This window comes from Parus major, chromosome 4 (assembly GCF_001522545.3).
Source record: "Parus major isolate Abel chromosome 4, Parus_major1.1, whole genome shotgun sequence".
In the NCBI taxonomy this organism is placed as follows: domain Eukaryota; kingdom Metazoa; phylum Chordata; class Aves; order Passeriformes; family Paridae; genus Parus; species Parus major.
In genome coordinates, this window is record NC_031771.1 from 2,246,838 (window position 1) to 2,265,020 (window position 18,183).

Genomic DNA, 18,183 nt, shown 5'->3' on the forward strand with positions numbered 1-18,183 from the left:
CCTCCCGGCCCGCCCCCCCGCGCTCACCGGTCGGGTTGGCGGCCCCGGCTCCTGCCGTGGCGCTGAAGTTGAAGGCCATGGAGCCGATGGCGGGACGGCGAGCGGAGGCCCCCGCCGGAGGCGCGTGCGAGCCCCGGCGGCGAGGCCAGCCGCAAACAAAACCGGCCGCACGCGCCGCTTTTCCGCCGCCGCCAAAGCGCTTCCGGGTGGCGGCGACGACGCGCGGTGTCGCAATCGGCGCGCGCCGGCGGGCTGTACCACTGCGGGCTGCGGCGGGGGCGGGGAAGGCTTCATGTCCCAAGAGAGGCAGGGCAATAAAGGAGAATAAAGCCAAACTGCTCTTCCCCGAGTGGCGGCGGGGAAAAACGTCCTGCTGGGCGCTAAACAGCGATTATAAAGGCTCGCGCGAAGGAAAGCAGCCTCAGCTCCAGGTCGCTGGGCGCCCACCCCAGCAGGGGGTGTTCTCTTCCAGCGGCCGCTCGGGGGGCATTCCCTGGATTCCCCGGAGCTGGGATCGCAGTGCTCCCGTCCCTCTGGGTGTCCCCGCGGGCACCCAGCGAGGGACACAACACAGCTTCGTGCCAGCGTCGGCTCCCACAGACAGCCCACAACCACGAGGAAAAGTTTCCTCCCATGAGGGAGCAGCAGCCCCGGGACGTGTCCCCTCTCTGGCCGCGTTCCTGTGGCACCTGCCCCCTCAGTGTCCCACGGTGCGGGCTGGGGAAAGCACAGCAAAGCCAGGCCCCACAGCGCTCTCCCAGGGCTGTTCCCAGAAAGCTGCCCAGAAAACAACATCTGAGGGGAACAGGGAGAAAGGGCGACAGTTCTAGCACGGAATCCCAGGAGGGTGTGATTAGGCACCTTAAGGAACATCTTGCTCCATCCCAGCACATCCCAGGGACACCTTCCATTGTCCCAGGCTGCTCCAAGCCCGTCCAGCCGGACCTTGGACACTTCCAGGGATCCAGGAGCTGCCACAGCTGCTCTGGGGAATCGTTCAGGGGCCTCCCCACCCTCACAGGGAAGAAACCAAAGCAGCAGCCGAGAAAAAGCCCCCAAACCGAGCCCAAGCAGTGCCAACCCCAATGCCCCAATGCTTTAGAAGACAATTACACACGTTAAAAAGACATTTCAATGTCTCATGGAAACATTCCTCGATGAGAATATTCTTTTAATTGGGAAGCAGGGGAGGAGGAACCTTTGTGACTTTGAACACAAGTTTCTGCTTGACAAGTAAAAAAGTGTCAGGGCTTGGCAGGACCCTGTCCGTAACACAGAGGGAGTGTGCTCTCATCCCAAACGTGCAAACCCCCACAACAACACCCGCCAGGGCTTTGTCCCCTGCACCCCGAGAACAACTGAGCTCAGGTGCCTGAAGCTGCAGAACAAACCCCACACCTGAAGGATGAAAGCCTGGCTAACAAGCAGAGTGGGAACAGTTAGGTGATCCACACGGAACAGCGCTTCCAGCCGCCGGCTCGGTTCCGCCTGGAGCTTGGACACACAACACGCCAGGGATGGGGCACACCCGGCCCACGGCACATCTGTCCTGCTGCCGGGGCTGTCCAGGAGCCCAGTGTTCCCAGGAGGCCGTCCACGCTCCCAGGGCAGCCTGTAAACGCCACCCCATGTCACTCCCGTAGGGAATGGGGCCGACTTGTGGTCGCCCATCCAGTGGTTACGATCCTCGGTGGCTGCCAGTGTGGTGCAGAGGGCAGGGTTGAGAAAAGCAGGATCTGGAGCAGTTTTAAAATGGAGTTTGAAAGTTGTAACGTAGCCGGTGAGAAAAAAGTCTCCTCCTCTGGCTGACAGTGCAGATTCCCTTCCACTTCTGTCCCACCCAAAGTGACGCTGGACACGACCGTGTCTCCACTGGGGACAAGTTGGTGTTAGGTCAGCTCTAATGGTTTGTTCTCCAAGCTCACAGGGTAAAGAAAATCTACTAAGAAGTCCTGATGAGTGGGGACCTCTCTTCTTCCGTGCTCTGGAAGAACAAAACCGCGGCAAGTTAAAGGTGGCCACCAGAGACCTTGCACTGCGGGAAGCTGGGGTGCCCAGACTGCAAGCAGGGAAAGGAAAAGCTCCTACTTGTAAGGACAATTCCCTCTAAGGGAGCCAGGCTTGCACGAAGCAAGCACCAGAGGGTGGGTGGCAGCTTGGGCAGGGACCTGCTGTAGCCCCTGACAAGGGAGGGAAGGCCAGAACCACCCAGGGGTCACAAGAGCCACAAGCTGCCTGATTACCTCTGTTTGGCAGGAAAAGCAACAAAAAGCAAAGTAGGAAAAGCACAGAATGCAGGTGTCCCTTTGTCATTTGGACCCCTGTAGAGTGTTCAGCACATCCAAGAGAGCTGGTTTGAAGCTGTGCGTGTAGGGTGGGGCAGGAATTCCCAGGACAGGCAGTGGGATGGGCTGACACCCTGGCTGAGCTGCTGACAACACAGGCAGGCTCAGAAGGAAAGGAAAAAGGAGACTGAAGTACAGTGCCATGGGCATGGGATGGCAACAGGACCCACTGATCCACAGGGATCCCCCAGCTACAGAGGGAAGTTCTAAGACAGCATTTAGGGAACACCAAACCCACGAGACCACACTAAGCCCACAGCAACTATGAGGAGAAAACAGCCTCCTAGAGAACCCAGGCTATTCCCCTAACCAAAGGCTCCACATTTGGTGTCATCTGAACCCTGTTATGGTGAAATGCTGGCATCAGCTTTCATCCTGACAGGCACCTTAGTGCCAGCGTGTCATCTGGGGACAGAACTTCTCATGAACAGATTTCCAGGCTGTCTGGTAAATGGGCAGTACTGGAGAATACTTCCTGCTGCTGCTGTCTGTGCAATTCATCTGCTCTCTGGCCACAAATTTGCACGATGATTCTGGAAAATAATCCACTGGCACAACGCAGTTCTTCTGCTGAGAACACTGACACCAACTAAATCTGTCCTCAGATATGGTGGAGTTTTTGCATCTTATCCTTCAGGGTCCTCTAGACAGGCTGATTTATTTCACTACTGTTGGCAAGGGAATGGGGCACAAAGACAGGACCTGCCTTACCAGGCTTCTGCGATTAACTCCGCTCCTTTGCTTTGGCGCGTTTATTCTGAGTCTATTAAAACTTCCCCTCCCTAGAAAGGTCATTCCCAACAAAAACAATATAAAAACATGTGCAGAAAGGTAAAATCAACCACCAAAAAAAAAAAAAATCAAATCAAATGCAGGCAGATGGACAGCAAGCAAAGCCAAATCCAGGTGCTGCTTACCTCTTCACTTGTCCCCTGGGACCTGCACACCAGCACAATGAAAACAATCCCAAACACAATTCCCAGAGCCATGATTACAAAGGGGATCCCAGTCACAACACTGGCTTCCAGCAGGACGTGCCTGAGCTTGCTGGCAGATGCTTCATCAATCAGAACACTCTGGAAGAGAGGAAGAACGAAAAAAAAAAAAGAAAAATTAAAAGTTTATTTCTCTGCTTTCTATAAGATCACTTTTGTGAAGGGGAGGGAAACAACAGTCCCACAACACTCCCCCACTGCTTCCTGACATACTTTCCCCCTTAGAATTCTTCCAGGGGGCAGAAGGATCACCTAGTCTGTATTTCAAAGGAAAACAGGGATTTTTAACTTTTGGTTTAGGAGTGGACTAATACTAATTGATTCAGTGATCCAGCTACAGCATGGGAATATTCACAAGAGATGACTCAAAAGAAGGTGAGATCTCCTGAAGCCCTGCCTCTGTCTGAGCACCCCTTTTCCTCATGGCCACCTCCTCTGAGTTTAAAAGGAGTGTCTGACTGAGAGTGTTTGGCAGGGCTGAGGAGGGTGTTAAACAGCAACAGCTTCCTACCTAACTCTGTACAAACAACAAGAAAACCAGCATTTTCTTTTCTGGCTAGCTCAGAGGGTATTTTTTGCAAGCATTAACATGCCACAATGCTGGAAAGACATAGCAGAACTATTTACCTCATTTATATACATCACTGGGAAAATCAGTGTTCGGATGTTGCCGGTTTCACTGCGTGGAAAAAAAAAAATTATGGGTTTGGAACTCTTCCACCTGAGGGTTGTGAAGACAGATTATACAAGCACAATGCATGAGGAAAGTGTCCCTAAAAAGCCTCTGGGATGTTCCTTTTTGCTGTGGATTTTCAGCTCCCTGCTGAAGTAGGACAATCTCGATCTCACGGACGGATAAATTGGGAGCAGGGCTTATTCTGGGACTTGGTGGGCAGTGAAAGACAGGGATCCATCCAGGGCTCATTAGTAACTGAGTGACAGATTTGTGCCAGGCAGCAGGAACTGAGCTAAGCTGACGTTGAAGGTTACTCCTGTTTGTAAAACACAGGAACTATTGTCCAAGCAACATGGGCACAGCAGCAAAAATCCCCCAACAGTTGGCACATGTGGAATCCCAGCTCAGGCAGGAGTTGTGTTACTGTGACAGCTCCTGAGCACTGGGAAACAAGCCTGAAGAACAATACTGGTCTCCCAAGGGGACTGGGCAGATAAATTACTTCTGTTGTAGTTATTACAGCCAAGCTGTGCCAATAAACATCAGGAGGAGTAGCTACCATACAGCATTCTTTATTCTGCAGGTGGAACCACCAAACTGGCTCGGTCTGTGAGAGGGGAGCATACTGCCCCTTAGAACTGAGATTCCATTGGACTTCTCTCTCTCACACTTGGCTCTCTCCAACCCACAGAACACTGCAGGAAAAATCATGCTGAATGTGAGCATAGATATGAGATTGCACCCAGCAACAAAGAACACTCACAAAAATTCAGGTAATTTTCGGACGTGAACGTTGACCTGCATCCGCTTGGCTGCCTGCAAGACGAGCCCTGTCAGCTGGGGAATAAAAGAGATCAGTGTTAAAAGAAAAACAGTAAAGGTGAAAGAATGAGAACTGTGGGAATGCAGGAAGAGCCTGGTACACAGCACACAGCAGGATCTGCACTGGACCTTAGGAGAGGAGCTGTGGAATTTGCTTTAGCTGCACATAGCAGCCCTATGAGTCAGAGCACTGTTTCTGTAAACCAGGCAGGTGGTGACTGTGCTCTTTTCCTCGACCCACATTTGTCTGTGGGGGTGGAGAGATCACTGCTGTACTGGTTTTAGCTGGGAGAGAACTAATTTTCTCCACAGGAGCTGGTATCAGGTGGTGTTTTACAACTGTGACAAAAACAGTGTGGGTAGCACAGGGATGCTCCAGTGCTTGCTGAGCAGTGCCTGCACAGCTGCAGGACTTTTCTGTTTCTCACACTGCCCTGCCAGTGAGAAACACTGGGAGGGGAGACAGGGACAGGACAGCTGACCCCAAGTGCCCAAAGGGATCTCCCATTCCAGCCAGCATCACGGAACCGCTACGGATTCCAGGGAGGTGACCTAAACCCAGGTGCTTGGATCCATTCACCTACAGAACCCTTGAGGAAAGGCTGCACTTACAGGATTGATGTCTAGAAATGTCTCATGGTATTCTTTTCTGGGATGCATCCCCTCTATGTCCTCTACAAACTTTGGATCAGCCTGGTAAAAATGTGGAGCTGACAGAAATATCGGAGCACCTGGAATGCGAAAACACTGAGCCGTCAGCAAAACAACAAAGGCCGAGCAGGACCTGGGGAAGCCCTGGAGGACCTGAGAGCTCTGAGCAGAGAAAGGAAGAGGCCCTTGTGGAGCCACAAAGCCCCAGTGTCCCCAGGCTGAGCCCCTGACCCCCATGGCGGGCCCTACCCTGCTTGCAGACGCTGACGTTGAGCACGCCGGTGCCGGGGCAGTTGCCGGCGGGCACGCAGAAGCCGGCGTTGGCCGGGTTCACCGAGGTGTTGGCAAACACCATGGAGGAGGGCACGAAGCGGAACGTGGGCACCCCGGCCACGGCTCCCGAGCTGTCGTACACCAGGAAAAGGGACCTGCAGGGAAGCAGAGAGGGACCAGGGAAGGAACAGGGTGGTGGAAGATGGAATGATCTGAAAGTAGCCCAACACACATCTGTGTCGATTTCCATGACTGCAGATCGGTTTTGTTCTTCGCACACCGAGAAATCAGCGAGAGGGGAGACAAGGTGCTGTGTAAGGAAGGAAATGCCAAGATTTCCTTGGTACATTTCAGACAGCATCATGTAAAGTCATGGATCTCTGAAGAGGAAAACCTGGGTTCTCTAGAACAGCACAGCACTGGGGCAGACTTTGGAGGAAAGAAGCTTAAGCAAAGTTCATATAAATCCTTCCATTCCCCTCATTACTAGCCTTGCAGTCCAGCCTGTCCTTGCAGTTCTCTTCCAGATTTTCACCTCACAAATCTTCATTTTCAAATAACACATCCTTAACTGCAGATTGGGAGGGTTTTTTTGGGTAACTCTCATGCTTCCCACCACGAATAAAGGCTGAACACTACGAGTGTTACATGAAATCACAGGAGAAGAACCACCAGCCTAACACTACACCTTGAGAGGGATGGACATAAATGCTCTGCTCTGAAGGCCGAGTGCCTCTGTCTTCTCCTTACCTGCAGAAATCAGAAGAAAAGATGTAAATGTTCTCATCTTTGCTGATCAGCGGGTGAAAGGATGTCCCATCTGTGCCATTGATCATGTTACATGCCTCTGTTGTCCACCAGCTCAAGGACCTGAAGAAAGGGAAGCAAAGAGAGCAAGGGCTAAAAGACCTCTGATCAGCAGTCAGGCAATGGCAGCTCCTGGCCTAAGCAAACAAGAATCAGACCTGCACAGTGCCAGCTTCTCCTGCCTCAGCTCTGCTAACAAGGAAAGGGACTGAAATGGGTTTAAGTTGCACCTGCATTCTCCTTCAACTGGCACCAGGCAAGTAAGGGGCAGATTCTGACAGAGGTGACAGTACACTGAAAAACTCACTCTTTTCCTTTCCACTCCACAATCCTGGAGAAGTTCAGGTAGTTCGTTTCCCCGCTCAGGAAAACGTACTCTCCATCGTCGGTTCCGTTCATCTGCAAACAGATGCGGGAGCTTTCAGTGGCTCTGCTCACCCTGTGGCACCTGGCTGGTCACTGCAATGGGGTGGCAGGAGTTGAAGCTGTCACCACTCCAAATCCACCCCAGGAGGGAGGGACTGCCCCTGAGATCTGTGCAGCTCATTGAACTACTCCATCTTGAACAGGAACACAGGAGGTGGAAGTGACCAGGCAAGATCCTTACACCTCTCAAAGGCAGGAAACACAACACCAGATGAAGCTTTTCTCACTTTCAGAGCTGCTCCTCAATAAAGAACCCTCAGGAGGAAAACAACCCCACAGAAATAACCTCAGCACTGCAGACATCTCCAAGAAGCAGGGATTCCCCCCAGACCAAAATGACATGCAATGACCAGAAACACTGTGCAAGCCAGGAATGGCTCCAGCACAGAACTAACATCCAATTTCAGTCAATTACTGAGGAAATCAGGACATTTTCCCAATGCTTTGCACAACTGCCTCCACAAAGCCCACATCATTTAAGCGAGCACGGGCAAGAGTGGAGGGGGTTATCCTTGGAGAGCTTATCCATACCTCCCATCCAGGGCCTAGATGCTGCTCAACTGAAGAAGGAGCACCCCTTTTGCAGTTACCTTGTTGAAGAGGCCGAAGATGGGATCGATCTCAGGATGCAGGACGTGGATGGTGGCCAGCAGCCTGTCCCTGTAGCCCCACAGCAGCTCGTGGACGCTGCGGACGGTGAACAGGGACTCCTGGTACAGGAGCAGCAGCACCTCTGTGGCAAACTGCATGGGGGTTGACCTGGTCCACTCCATGGCAGTCTGCCAGGGCATTGGAAGGAGGGAGCAATGGTCAGAGTTACTGGGGAATAAATGATCAGCTGCACCCAGACACAGACACTTTCCACCACTGCACGTTCATTTCCCCACAATTCAAACACTAGTAACGTTGGTTTCCTTTCCAGCTGACAAGTGGGCTTACAACAGGTCTTTCAAGAGGTCATAACAAAAGAAGGGCATTTCTTTGGGCTAACCAACCTGTGCTGCTTCTCATACTCCCTGTCACAGTACATCACAGCCAAAAATCTGAAGGAGAGATAATCCTTACCACCATGAGATGCCTGGGAGGAATTGAAAACACAGTGTCTGTATTGTCTGCAACTTCCAGTAACCTGAGTCCTATCTATTCCTACAGACAGGGCACTTCTGTACTTGTTCATAAAATCAGGCATTTTTGGAAATGCTGGGGGAAAAGTTGAAATTAAGGTACCCTGCAACTGCAACTAAACCAGGATGGACAGTAAAGGCTGAATCACACCCTCAAGTATTTGAGTACAGCCTGACTGCCTCTGGAAGCTGTGACAGCTTTGGATCTGCTTCTTCTCATGCTATCCCTGTATGAGACCAGAATAATGGTCTGCCTGTCATCACCACGAGACTCTCTTTCACCTAGCACAGTCTGGGGGTGAGGTCCTTTTCATCCAGCTCTGTCTGGAACTGCTCTACTCTAGTTTGTTTCTGGTTTGAGAAGCAGACTTGGAAGCAGCTTCTCCAACATGGACAAAATAGCCTCAAGCATTCCTAACTCTGTCAGGCAGAAGCTGGAGTTCCTCCTGGGCATTTGACATCACCAATTCCCTGGTTTCACTGACTCATGGAAGCCCAGCAAGGCTGATTTCCCCTTGTCCCTGGAGAGTGGGTGATCTCGCAGCACCAGAGGAAGGCACTAACCCTGCAGAGCTATGAGGAGAGGGAGGAATAAAATAAGCCCCCCACAGCAGTCCAGCCCCAAACTGAGACCAGCATCTGCCCAGGACACGAGCTGCCTCCTCTCTTGTTCTTCCATCACATTTATCTGCCACAAAGGGAGAGTCAGGAGGAAGCCACACACTGCTCCTTCTCAAGTGTGTCAGGAGCAATGCCAAGCAGGAATGAAAGAGAACTCACCACTGCAGGAATATTTACTGTCCTGATCAGGTCCACTTCAGGGTCTCCCACTGACTTCTCAGGTTCAAATACGTAAGTCTTTGGGTTTAGAGCAGACACTTTGGTTCCGTTGTCCAAAAACTGGACGTGCACTCTTGGCCTGTATTCCCTGAAAGGCAAGAGTTTGTTCTCTAATCAAGTTAGACAAGTAGACAGAGCATTCATTGCAATTAACCCATGGCTGTTCCACTGCTTCAAGCACATCAAGGGTGGCATTTTCAGTTCTTTGGAAGTAGATTCTCTCACTGATACAAACTCCCAGCTGTGTCAGTGTGAGCTGAGTCAGACCTTATGGGGCATTTCCAAAAACGCCACCCTGCGCTTTAATTTCACTTCGTATTTTTGCCTTGCCTTAAAAAACCTCAAAGGAAGTTCAGCAATTTCAGATGGCTCAGAAGGATTCAGAGGCGCTGTATATGAATGAGATTGCCCTTGAAGGCTAGCTTGAAAATGAAACTTTTGCTTCTGCTGCAGGCAAAATTCACTCCCAGAAAGATGCATGCATGTTTGTCATGGACCTGACCTAAGGACCCACCAGAATCCTTCTGCTGGCTTCAGAGCACTTGGCACTAGGGCTTACAGAACAAACCTCAATTTAGCTCTTCTCCTTTAATTCTCGAGCAGGAATCCTGGGCACGACAGAAATTCAACTGAATTTTTGCTGTTCACTACCCATGGCCAGGGAGGTTGCTGCTGTTCCTGTCCAGGCATTCAGACAACAGGATAAAACTCAGGATTGCTGACAAACCAGTCCAATTGGCAAAGAACATCAAATGCTACCTGCTGGTCCCATGAGAGAATCAGATCCTCGTTACCCTGAAACACATCTCAGGAACACGACTCCATTGCCATTAGCACTTGACCAACCTGGATTCTGCAGTTGTGCAGAACAGGCTGACACCTGTGTCTCTCCCAAAAGGGAAAGGGCTGCTGAGCACCTGGCATACACAGGAGGAGACATTCCCCCTGTTTCCTCAGCCTGCAGTGATTCAGGAGGCTGGTGACTTTCACATTTGCCTGGGCAAATTTCAAGTCAGAAGACATAAGGGAGAATTCTTCTGCTAGGTGTCGTGCTCTGATGATCTGCATTCTGTTCAGATTGAGACTCTGTCCTGGCTGCACTGCATCCATCAGGGCAGCTTCACAACAGGCTGCATTACTCTGGCTCAGCTTTCACATTTAAAGCCATCTGGGAAGGCCTGTGAAGCTACTGTTATGAGAAACCAGCCACTTCCCACCTTCCTTACCCAAACAGTGTCTCTACCCCTCAGCAGCAGCCCTGCCACCCAGGAACATTTTGGTCTGGCAACACTTCCAGCTTGACTTGGAAAGAGCCTCCTGGACAGCAGTCTGTTTTATACCCCAGGGCTGGAACTGAAGGGATGGAAATGGACAGCTGTGAAATGCCTTCCTAAAATAGGCCAGGAGTAACCTGAGACACCTCTCAAGCTCTGGAGAGGAAAATAATACTCCCTGATGAGGGGTATAAGTAGGAATTGCAGTAAATGCCTGCAAGACCAGACAATATTCCAGTGTTCTTTGGGACTCAGCAGGCTTGGGCAGGTAAAAAGCTTGCTCTTTGTAATTCCTTATTTCACATGCTGCCAGTTCGACTTCCCGGATTCAAAACCATTGGCACTACTATGTTTTTGTTACAGAATCTGCCTCAAGTGCTTTGCAGTGTATGCTGGTGAAAACTCTGAGCTGCAGCAAGAGACTCTCTTGAGCCCTCCCACCTCCTCCCTGCCACTGACTGCATTTTTTCCCTCTGCTTGTCTGGCCCAGTTCACCCCCAGCTTTTCCCCAAACACCTTGTTCTATGAGAACACGCTTCATGTTAGGGCATTTTGGCTGTTCTGCCACGTGCTAAACCCAAATGAGTCCTCAGTGCTTTGCTCCACAGGGCCTGTGAAGCCAGCTGGAGGTTTCTTCCCTGGCTGGAGCGTGTGGTGTGGCTGAACATCCATCCCTGCTCCCTGTGCTCCCACAGGCCTCCTCTCCTCCCCACCCACCGCTGACAGCCTGCTGTCAGCCAAGGGTTATGCAATCTGCTGGAAGAGAGCTCTCCACTTCCTAACTTTTCCTTCTTCCTCTATCAGGCAGAGCAGAGCACAGGGGAATCCTGACATGCCAAAATCAGGCTAAGCAAACAAGCCAGAAGCAACTGGAATGTGCAGCTTCTTTCCCTCCCTCCCTGTCCCCGCCGGGAACACCGCAGGGAGGGCGGGCATCGGGGACCCTCTCACAGCCAGCCCGTGGCGTGGGATGCAGGGAAAGGCTCTCCCAGCAAACCAGCAGCTCAGGCTGGGCCTCCCCTGGGGCAGGGACCAACCCAGGCAGTGCAGCACCAGCCCCATCCACCCAGCTCCTTCATGGACAAGGTGCAGCTTCCCAAACCGGGCTGCGTGTGACACCCAGGAGAGACTTGGAGCTAAGTAAGGAAAGGAAAAGAAGAAGCTGGCAAAGAGGACTGAATGTCAGCCTGTGTGGCTCCCTGTAGCTCTGTGAACCCTGGAGTTGGTCCTGCTAATCTTCCTGACACAGAACACTGAAAAGGAAACTGAAAAGCAAGAGATCATGCAGAAACCGCGGCTCCCACAAAGGCTCCTGCTTTCATTCCTGCATTTTTTCACATACCAAGAGATTCTGATTAAGTAAAGACAACTCCTTCTGGCACTGAGCCTGGATGAGCCTGTGTGACCAGAAGTGAGGCTGACAGACAGGCATCCACCTCCTTGCCATGGTGATAGAGTTCCTCATAAGGCTGGGACTCCCAGGACCACAGCCCTTCCTGCCACAGCCCTGCTCCTGGTTTACACAGCTGCAGGCAACTGAGCAGAACACGGCTCTAAAGGAAAACTCATCTGGAAGGAGACTGGAAAATCCCTGCACACCACACAGGACAACTCTGGGAGCTGGACAACATCTAACTCTGCACGTGGCCTTAGGAAATCTGTCAGTAAAAATGACAGAGAGGTTTAAAACCCAAGCAGGTTTTTCAGTGAGGGTTGGCTCAGGAAAACCCTTTTAGAACCACTCTAAGTGTTTTTCTGGCCACGTGTTTTACCAGTTCCTGAGTGAGCACGAGTCACACTTTTGTGCAACACTCCTCTCCCCAGCCTCCCAAACATCACCCAGCTCACAAGACAGCAGGCCAGGATGCATCAGCTTCCTCTGTGTTCAGCAGTGAAGAACAGCAGCACACCAGCAGAACTTCACCCCAAATCTGACAGAAGTCACTGGCTTCATCTGAAAGTAGCTGCAAGTGTCAGTGCTGTCTGTGTGAGCTGTTATCCATGCTTCCCTGGATAAACCTTCCCTCTCACACATCAACACCTAGATTTTCTCCTAGAACAGCATCCCAAGCCTTCTGGGTGCCTCACACACCGTGGATTCTGTCAAGTGTGGAACTCCTGAAAGGGTCCTGCCTACCTGTAGGTGTAGGGTCCTATTTCCTCCACGAGAGGAGTAGCGCCTTGGAGCACTTCCAAAGGATTTGTCACGTTAAAGAAGTAGAACTGCATGTAGACTGGGGGGGGAGGGTCCTCCCAGGCCTCAAAGGTTTCAGTGCCGTTCTTCAGGACTGTTCCCTGAAACAAGAGAAAGGCAGATCAGCTGCTAATGCTGACAGGAGAGAGAGGAATTCCGTGCCTTGGCAACAAGCACGGGCAGTAAGACTGGAGACCCCAGTTCTAGATCTGCTTTACCTTGAAGCAGCTCACTCAGTATCAACCAGCCCAGGCAGCTGCTCTCCTGGCCACAGGCCAGGGGCAGCATTGTTGGTTTGTAGTTCTGCTTCTCCCCACAGGCAAGTCTGCCTGACATTTTTCAGAATGGAGACTGATCAGCTATTACTCAGCAATTCTGTCTCCTTTCCTGCATCAGTAAAAAACCCCACCTTGTGCAAGACATCACAAAATGTGCCAACATTACAGATAAAAGTACAACTCCGTGTTGGGAGGCCAAAAGAAGCTCAGCCTCGATGATTTCTTTGCCCAAGAAAGTCAGATTCCAACACAGCTGTGAGAGTCTGTCTCCTGTGCAATTAGACTTTGTTTTTCAGTGTCCTGTGAGAAAAACTGTGAGTGACAGATTTCTGTCACTTGGGCACTCTAGGATTTGTGCCTTTCCAAGGTCTTGGGACAGGGGAAAGATTGCCCTCTGTCTTTAATTTCTTCCCTACAGCAATGTCAGTATCTCCAGACCCACGGTCTGTCAGTCTCTTTTGCAACCAAGCTATAAACCATGATTTTATAACAGAAGCACTTAAGAAATGAAACACTGATTGCCTTACCTCAGTGATAGCCCTTATCAGTATGTACATGTCATATGGAAAGTCACAACCACACCTGTCATGTAGAGCTCTGTAACAGAGGTCTCCATCTCTCACTTTATAACTATCTTCTTTTGGATAAAATTCACCCTGCACAGGAAACCAGCACCAAAAACAAGGCTTTTCATGAAATTATAACTCTGGAACTGCTTCAGTGGTCACACAGAGCAATCTGGCTCAAAGAGTGCATTTTCAGGAATAAACACAAAGAAAACTCTGTCTTTGAAAAGCACATCACCTGTAGGCGGAAGAAAGGGAGGAGGGGAATGATTTGCAATTAAATGGATCTCATCACCACTCATTCTTTTTATTCTTCTGAGAAAACAACTGGAATATTGTGAGTGGAAGCTCAGAAGCAGGGCAGGCTGGACAGCTGCCAGCTCGTGGTCAATGTTCACGGGGCCTTATCAGCCACAGTTGCCTCAGGACTCATTCTTGGCCTTCCCACTTAAGCTGCTTTCTCTCCATGCAGACTTGAATTTTGAAGGATGGGATAAAGGGAAGACTGTTCCAAAGACAAGCTTACTGGCAGGAGCTTGGCATGGCAGGAGTAATGCTGAATGGCAGTGAGAGCCAGCCCAGCTGGTGGCACTTTGCTCTTGCAGCACTGCTTTCCCCAAAGCATTAAACCCCACGTATTCTGTGCACACCTCCAAAATTAATTTGTTTCAGACACGCTTGAGGAGCTTGGAGCATTTCTCTGCAGCTACTGAGCCCAACCATTTCATACACAGCCTGATGCTTTTGATCCTGTTTTCTTATGATTTATGCCAAGGAGACTCATCTCTGTATACACGAGTGGTCATATTCATCCCAGATTTATTTCTTGGATCTGTGTGGCACAGTTTGCATCTCCCACAGGAATTAAGTGTCTATTTATAGCTCTGTACAGTGAGAGCAAAGCCAGATTCACAAACTTCTGAGCTGCATTCAGAGAGACTTCCAAAACCTGTCAAATCATGGAACATGGTAAGCTCTTCTGATTTTCACCAAATGTTTCCAGGATATTTCAGTCTTTCACATGATTTTTACAAGGACATCAGTGCCTCTCCTTCCCATGTGGAATCCACGCTCATTTCCAGTGTTCCAAAGCATCCTTCCTGAGGACTGTATTTATCAGCCAGCCCTGAACTCGCAGCTCTCTCATTTGCTGCTGTTTCCTTGCCTTGACTGGGCTTTACACACAGGAGATAAAAAGGGAGCTTTCCCTCCCAAATATAACTGCTACTGGCAGTGATGGTGGGAGTGGGAAATGCTACTGAACATTTCTGAAAAAACCTACACAGAACATTTAATTCCTTTTTTTTTTTTTTTTTTTCCCATATTTCCTGGAATCCCTCAACATTTTAATTCAAAGAGGCACTTTTATGTGTTCATCTACGACAGAGTTTAACTGCAATTTGTTAAGGTGATGGGCTAAGTGTTCAGACCAGCATGAACAGACCTCTCTATTCCTGCACCTTGGGAATGCCCTGCCCCAAAGGAGCATCCCAGTGGATTCTTCAGCTGGGCCTTCATACTAAACTCTCCTGAGAGCCTCCAGTATTCTGCATTAAATAACAACAGCAAAAAAATGATCAGTGCATCAACTAAATCCAAGGAGAAAACATCTCCCTTGTCCTTGAGGGCCTGAAAACTCGGCTCAAGAGATGGCTGGTGACAAGTGCAGTGGAATCTCAAGGGGTTTGAAGAAGTGTTTTCTAAAATTCTCAGTGTAAGGGATGTGGCCTGAAGGAAACACCTGGGCCAAAAGACTGACTGACTTCCAAGTTAGAAATTAGGAGTGTGTCCCCAAGACTGATTGTGTGTGTGCATATATAAATATGTATATAACACTAGGTTGTGTTCATAACCTGCACTCCTGTGTCAATAAATACACCAGCATCTACCCAGCAGGGAGCACCAGGCAACACCACTGGCAGCTGGGAATGCCTTTCTCCTGGGGAAGATTGATCTTTGTTCATTATAGCTTTTTTTCCCACTGCTTTCCAGAGTTTCAGGTGCTAGGCCCTGATAACAAACAGGTTTTGGCCATCTGATTGGGACGGCATGTTTAGTTCACAAAAATATAGTAAAACAGCAAATAAAGAATAAGTTGACAAGATTTGAATGCCTTGTGGGACAAGTGCTGTTGTCACAACACATCTGCCCTCTGATTTTCAAGGGGATGTGAGGTCTGCCAGCAGGCTGGATTCCCACTGCTCCCACATCCCAGATCCTGCCTTTGGCTGGGAAGGCTGCTGCACACAGCAGTGAAAAAGCAAAGCCATCTTCAGGGGTTCACAGGTGCTGGGCTTGGAGACACAGGTGCTTCAGCTGTTCCAAAATACAGCTTTGCACTCCAGCTGCACTCGAGACTGCCAAGACAGGCCCTCACTGCGAGGCAGCTCCGTTTCAGGACGGCTGGAAAGCCCTCAAAAGAACAGGAACTCCTTGCAAAAGCTCGGGTCTTGCCCCATTTCAAAGGCAAACTGAGATTTGTCTATTTGCACAAGATTTTCTAAGCTACACACGCGGTTACACAAGCGACAGCAGCTTTCTAGGCTACACACAAACGAAGGGAAGCTCACATGGAATAAAGCAAATGTAGAAAGAAGCCAGATCAGCAGAGTGACTGGGAGCACCCTGCTTTGGGGCTGAAAGCTGTGCTTCCCCACTCTGGGGGGGGTGTGGCTCCTGGAGAAGGCCCTCGGGGAGCTGGCAGCTCTGGCAGGGAGCCGGATACCTCATTCCCTGCAATCCAGATGTGTGCCAGCACGAGCTGGAGAGCAGCAGGCAGGAAAAGACTGAGCTCTGGAAACTTTATCCTGCATTACTGCAAGCCCTGCTGAGCGAATACCAACTTGCTCTTACGTAAGGCTCCGTTCCAGGGAAGGAGCAGGCAGCCAGGAGATAATAGGCATAAGGAGGATCACGCCTAATTCCTGACAGCCCTGCTCCAAACCACTGCTTTCACCCCACTGCTCTGCCAGTAACAGCATGGAGAACACTTGCAAGTAGAACTTCTGGGATGCAGAAGGGAAGGAGGGCAGACTTTTTCCCAAGGAGAGCCAAGATCTGGGGGATGGAGCTGCCACAACCTGCTGTAAGCTCACTGCCAACCTTAAATTACTCTTGTTTAAACCAAACTGATTTAAGTTTAGACAATGCAGTTTCCATGATAGGAAATGCTCCCTGACAACAGCCCAGAGCAAAGAAGAGTAGGTTAGGAGATCACAGATGATCTGGTCACCAGTTAGACAACAGCACTGGTCAAATCCCTTCATTGGTTAGCATTCCTGGTTTCTGTCAAACAGGAATTAAGATGACATTCCTCAGATAGATAAATAATTGTTTATTTACAAAGGGATTCCAAGAGAGTTACTAACACAGCTAGCCCTTCTCACTGGACAAATGCAGAGAGCCACTCTGGCAGAGAAACAAAAGCTTGGGCAGAGCAGGAACAGTGCAGGCCTCTGCATCCACAGCAGTGCCAGGATGGGTGTCCCCAGGTGTGGAACAACACGGTGAAACGCCAGGCTGCCATCACCCAGCCCAGGGAACTGGGAGACACCACGTGTTCCAGCCCACAGCACCTCTGGCCCCGCTCCAGAGGCACCACGGAGCAGCAGAACAAGTATGAAAGCTGCAAGCAATTGATGGCAGAGATGGCAAAAAGGTGCCCTCTGCTCCCCTCAGGTGCTGCTGCCCTGGAGAGGGCTCCTCGCTACAGCCAGCAGAGCTGCCTCAAGAAGAGGCTTTTTTACCCACCCTCACCCAATTTTTACCCAGCCCAGGGACCACCACAGCCTGAGCTGCATTCTGAGCCGGGTGGTGCTGGGCGGGGGGGGTTCACGGCCCAGGGATGCTCCTTCCCGCTCACCCACAGCTGCCGCAAGGAGAGAGCCAGCCGCCTCCCTCCCTCCCTCGGCTATTTTCAGAAGGAATAACCCTGTAAACACGGAGCGAGACGGGAAGGCGGCAACGCTTTTACCTGCTTCACCTGCAGATCCACCACCGTCTGGAAGACGTGCGCGACCAGCAAGGAGATGCTGGCGATGAGCAGCGTCATGGCCAGGACGCCCACGGTGACGAGACACAGAGACTTCATGGCTATGGCTATGGCTGCTGCTGCTGCTGCTGGCGAGCAGGGACCGCCGAGGCTCCGCCGGGCTCGGGCTCCGGGGGCGGGCGCTCCCCGGGCCCCGCCCGCCAGCGCCGGGAGGAGCCGCCGCTCCCCCGGGGGAGGGAGAGAGGGATGGAGGGATGGAGGGATGGAGGGAAGGAGGGATGGATGCTCTCCCGGCTCACCCCAGCCGGGACAAGGTATCCCAAAGTAGCGGAGGGATGCCCGCAAGGATGGCCGGCGCAGCCCGAAGCCTCCTGGCCCTCGCTCCAACAAGCTGGGGAATTCTACAAAAGGATTATTGGGGGGAAAACTTGCAGGGAGCGTGAAGCGCCTCAAAGACTGAATTAAACATCGCAGGGAGCGGATTCGGCCCCAGTTCAATGCAGTTCAGCTGCCACCAACACAGAAAAAAAAATAATTCAAATCAATGTGCTTTTTCAGAAGCCAGTGGGATGTGCCGCTCCACTTTCCCACCCATCACTGCCAGCAGGAGGGAAAAACACCTGCCACAGGGGCTCATGCCAGCCCCTTTCCCCCACGGCCTGCCCCGGGGCACAAAAGGAAGGAAGGAAAGCCCTGTGCTCCCATCCTACATCCCAGCAGCAGCAGCAGTGTTTCCCGAGTCAGTTCCCTCTCCAAACCACGAGGCTGGCAGCTTGCCAGCTGCAGCCTGATCCATGTAATGCCTTCCTGAGCAAGAGGGCAAGTGACCCATCAGGTGGATTTCCTGCTAAGATGGACTGAAGCGTCTTCCTTTATAAATACTTCTTCCTGTAATTGTGATTGCAGCAACTGTGTTATGTT

At 51.0% G+C, this 18,183-nt stretch overlaps 2 protein-coding genes across 4 annotated transcripts in view; both read right to left on the bottom strand.

Moving 5' to 3' along the window:
• The window catches only part of NUP54 (nucleoporin 54), an 11,851-nt gene extending 11,647 nt beyond the window's left edge, over window positions 1–204 (bottom strand). The window contains exon 1 of one of the 2 annotated variants that reach the window (XM_015623708.3): window positions 28–204. In XM_015623708.3, coding sequence (XP_015479194.1) covers window positions 28–79 — 52 coding nt within the window. In that variant the 5' untranslated portion in view covers window positions 80–204. The remainder of the gene's footprint in view (window positions 1–27) is intronic. The other variant, XM_015623709.3, reaches the window with a different exon arrangement.
• Window positions 205–1,137: 933 nt separating this feature from the next.
• SCARB2 (scavenger receptor class B member 2) lies at window positions 1,138–17,429 on the bottom strand. 2 transcript variants are annotated; one of them, XM_015623712.2, is made up of 13 exons: window positions 17,245–17,429; window positions 12,371–12,528; window positions 8,900–9,047; window positions 7,586–7,774; window positions 6,877–6,968; window positions 6,513–6,632; window positions 5,739–5,917; window positions 5,451–5,569; window positions 4,780–4,853; window positions 3,968–4,019; window positions 3,263–3,421; window positions 3,057–3,127; window positions 1,138–1,984 (listed from the first exon to the last, which is right to left on the bottom strand). In XM_015623712.2, exons 1-12 carry the CDS (start codon window positions 17,359–17,361, stop codon window positions 3,098–3,100), a joined length of 1,437 nt encoding a protein of 478 aa, XP_015479198.1. In that variant the 5' UTR covers window positions 17,362–17,429; the 3' UTR covers window positions 1,138–1,984; window positions 3,057–3,097. The 2 variants fall into 2 exon arrangements, with proteins under 2 accessions (XP_015479198.1, XP_015479197.1); XM_015623711.3 differs by lacking the exon at window positions 3,057–3,127 and having other exon boundaries at window positions 17,245–17,427.
• Window positions 17,430–18,183: the final 754 nt, after the last annotated feature.

Excerpts from the sequence above, each read along its gene's own strand:
- SCARB2 (XM_015623711.3), bottom strand. The coding sequence starts at position 17,361 with ATGAAGTCTCTGTGTCTCGTCACCGTGGGCGTCCTGGCCATGACGCTG. Across the intron at positions 12,529-17,244 it reads TGGATCTGCAGGTGAAGCAG|GGAACAGTCCTGAAGAACGG; the intron begins GTAAAAGCGTTG and ends CTCTTGTTTCAG. Across the intron at positions 5,570-5,738 it reads CGTCAGCGTCTGCAAGCAGG|GTGCTCCGATATTTCTGTCA; the intron begins GTAGGGCCCGCC and ends TTCGCATTCCAG.